The 2,662-nt window shown below is 38.5% G+C and overlaps 1 protein-coding gene across 1 annotated transcript in view; it reads right to left on the bottom strand.

Moving 5' to 3' along the window:
• The window catches only part of LOC149527573 (uncharacterized), a 5,032-nt gene extending 3,227 nt beyond the window's left edge, over window positions 1-1,805 (bottom strand). Inside the window, exons 1-4 of the mRNA XM_089782662.1 lie at window positions 1,235-1,805; window positions 724-851; window positions 535-606; window positions 337-450 (exon numbers count right to left, since the gene is read on the bottom strand). Coding sequence (XP_089638788.1) covers window positions 337-450; window positions 535-606; window positions 724-851; window positions 1,235-1,397 — 477 coding nt within the window. The 5' untranslated portion in view covers window positions 1,398-1,805. The remainder of the gene's footprint in view (window positions 1-336; window positions 451-534; window positions 607-723; window positions 852-1,234) is intronic.
• Between the last annotated feature and the right edge of the window lie 857 nt (window positions 1,806-2,662).

The following is a 2,662-nucleotide window of genomic DNA, read 5'->3' as shown; positions in this document are numbered from 1 at the left end:
GAGAGAGAGAGAGAGAGAGAGAGAGAGAGAGAGGGCAGATGGGGAAGGGGAAGAAGAATGCGTCTACTGCTGTAGATTGCCTCTCCAAAGCATTTTTTATGAGATTAAAAGTGCTGAACTAGAATGCGTCCTCCATTAAAAATATATGGAGAAAGCTGAAAGCAGAAAACTCTAAATAGAAGACGCACTAAACCAAAGTACTCCACTAACTCTGTCAGCTTGAAACAAGATCATATTGATGAAGAAAAAAAATCACGGCAGATCATAGCAACAACGGAGTTGGAATTCCACACGTCAAACAAACCAAAACTAGAAGAGGAAGAAGAAGGAACTTACATTCTCTAGCTTTAGATTCAACTCAGTCAACTTGTCCTCAGCTTCAGTTGCACGGGCTTCCAAGGAATCTTTGTCCTTTGATTTTGCTTCTAATTCACTTTTAAGTTTATCAACCTTGACACCAAGAAGTAGCATCAGAACGTTGAAATTGAGCTTAATTTATTCATAAAACTAGGAACTTCACTGATGAGCAACTACCTGTTTCTGCAATTCAAGAGCCCGTGCGTGAGCTTTCCCAACTTGCTCCTTGGCATCTGAAGTCCCCTTTTTCTGAGAAACAACAAAATATACACTTTAGGAGCAAATAAATGAGTAAGCCCTCTGCATTTGTACACTCTCCCTTAACACACTAACAATTTAAGAGAAACAAAGAAGGAAATTGCAGACCTGAAGAGATGATATTTCAGTGTTCAAGGATGCAATGCTGTCTGATTTCTCTTGAATGATTTTCTCTTTCTGCTTTATCAACTCATCCTTGGTCTTCAATTTTCGAGTTTTCTCCTCAACATTTGATTCTTCATATACATAAGGGGAAACGAAAGAAGAAACATTTGTAATTACCCAGATGAACATCAAATCCACATTACCAATAAGTGAAATTGAATTTTCACCCACAAAAAACAAACAAAAAAAAAAAAGGGTAAGCTTAAGCCACTCTAATAATGGATAAACCTGGCATCAATGATTATGAGCAAGTGGACAGCCTAAATTATAAAGTCAATGCATAACAAGAACTACTAGTACTAGAAAAAATGAAGTAATCTCGATTAGTCCGCCTACAGTAAAAGGCTTGAATCTAAAATAGAAATAGAGACAAATATAGAAAGAAAGAACAATAAAAAAGAAGAAAACTCAAAACAAATAGTCGAGTAGAGAATCGTGGAATAGGAAAGCTAACCAAGAAGACGGATCTTAGCCTTGAGTTGATCCAACTCAATCTTAAGAGCAGAGGAATCGGCGCCGGCCGATTCAGGCACGGGTTCGATCGAGGCATCCGCTTTAACTAGGGCGAAAATTAGGGATACAAAGAGGGAGAAAATCACGAGCTTTGAGGCCGCCATCCGCCGATTACTAAGCCACCAAAACTCGCCGAGGAGGAAAAACTAACACCCGCACAGGCCAAACAGAAGCAAGGGGCAGACGGTTTCAACTTCTGACTGATTGATCGATTCAACAACTTGCAAATCTTTTTCTTCTCCTCCTTCCGAAAGAAATAATATTATTAAATTGTTTAAACTTGGATTTTCGCTCTCTCTCACGAAACGTGGCAATTATTTTATCCCAAAACAAAAACAGTCGTTGAAGAGATAGAATAGTAATCCAGATTTTTTCTTTGCTTTTGTTATGTGTGAGCCAGTCCCAGCCGGTCCATGAAAGAATCCTTGCGGAAAGAACAACTCAAGGGAGCAGACGGACACGTGGCGGTCGAAGATTCTAAGTATCTCTAAAGAAGAGCACGTGGCGTATGATGAAGGAGGGAGGGCTGATTTGATGGCAATTGAATTCGAATGGTGCACAAATCAAGGCGGGTAGGGTTGGTGGGACGAGTGGAGTAAAGCCACACCTAGCACCGCACAAGCTTTGCTCCATAAATAAATAGACTCCCCCCAGTCCACGGGCCAGGATTGGACTCTTCTTTTTCTTGGGGCGAACCCAAATAGATGGCACATTAGGCTTGGAACAAATTGGGCCAACTTTTTTGACTTCGAAGGCTTGAGCTTTGCATAAGGCCCACTTGCTTATTTTAGAATTTCAGTTGGTAACGCTCATTTTTTAGATTTCATTGTCCAAATTTGGCTAAGTTTTAGTTTTCTTTGAGTAAAAAAATTGTTCTACAATATATGGTGGACCAAACAAAGTCATTTTCACCGTTCCATGACATGAATTATACAGTCTATTTCATTTAATTAGGTATAAACGTACAATCTTTAAATTAAAAAGCTCAAATTTTGCTCTATGCAAAAAAGTATTATGTAACTTGGTATCTTCGACAATGGAATGACCTATCTTAGACCTGGTTCTCCCCCACTAGCACATTAATCATTGAAAATAAACATTTAACCGAACCTACGCGAAGACAAAAACTTGTGTTTACAGCAGTACAGTCATGAGTTAAAGGAATTAGTTTCTTTGAGATATGTCTTATATACAATTTTTCATGAAATAGTGGCTTATTCAACGGAAACGTTGCTCGATTCTCTTACCAAATGTCTAATCAAGTTATAAAAGCTATACCATATAATTTATGTCATCACGAGAGTTTGTGTAATAATTAGTAACACAACACAAGAAAGTCCAAGGTGGTTTTCACACTTTACAGAGTGTA

The sequence above is a fragment of the Theobroma umbraticum genome, unplaced genomic scaffold, assembly GCF_002168275.2.
Source record: "Theobroma umbraticum cultivar Fairchild unplaced genomic scaffold, ASM216827v3 scaffold_56.0, whole genome shotgun sequence".
In the NCBI taxonomy this organism is placed as follows: Eukaryota; Viridiplantae; Streptophyta; class Magnoliopsida; order Malvales; family Malvaceae; genus Theobroma; species Theobroma umbraticum.
The sequence above is the reverse complement of the archived record's forward strand: the minus strand, read 5'-3'. Positions and strand labels throughout refer to the sequence as shown.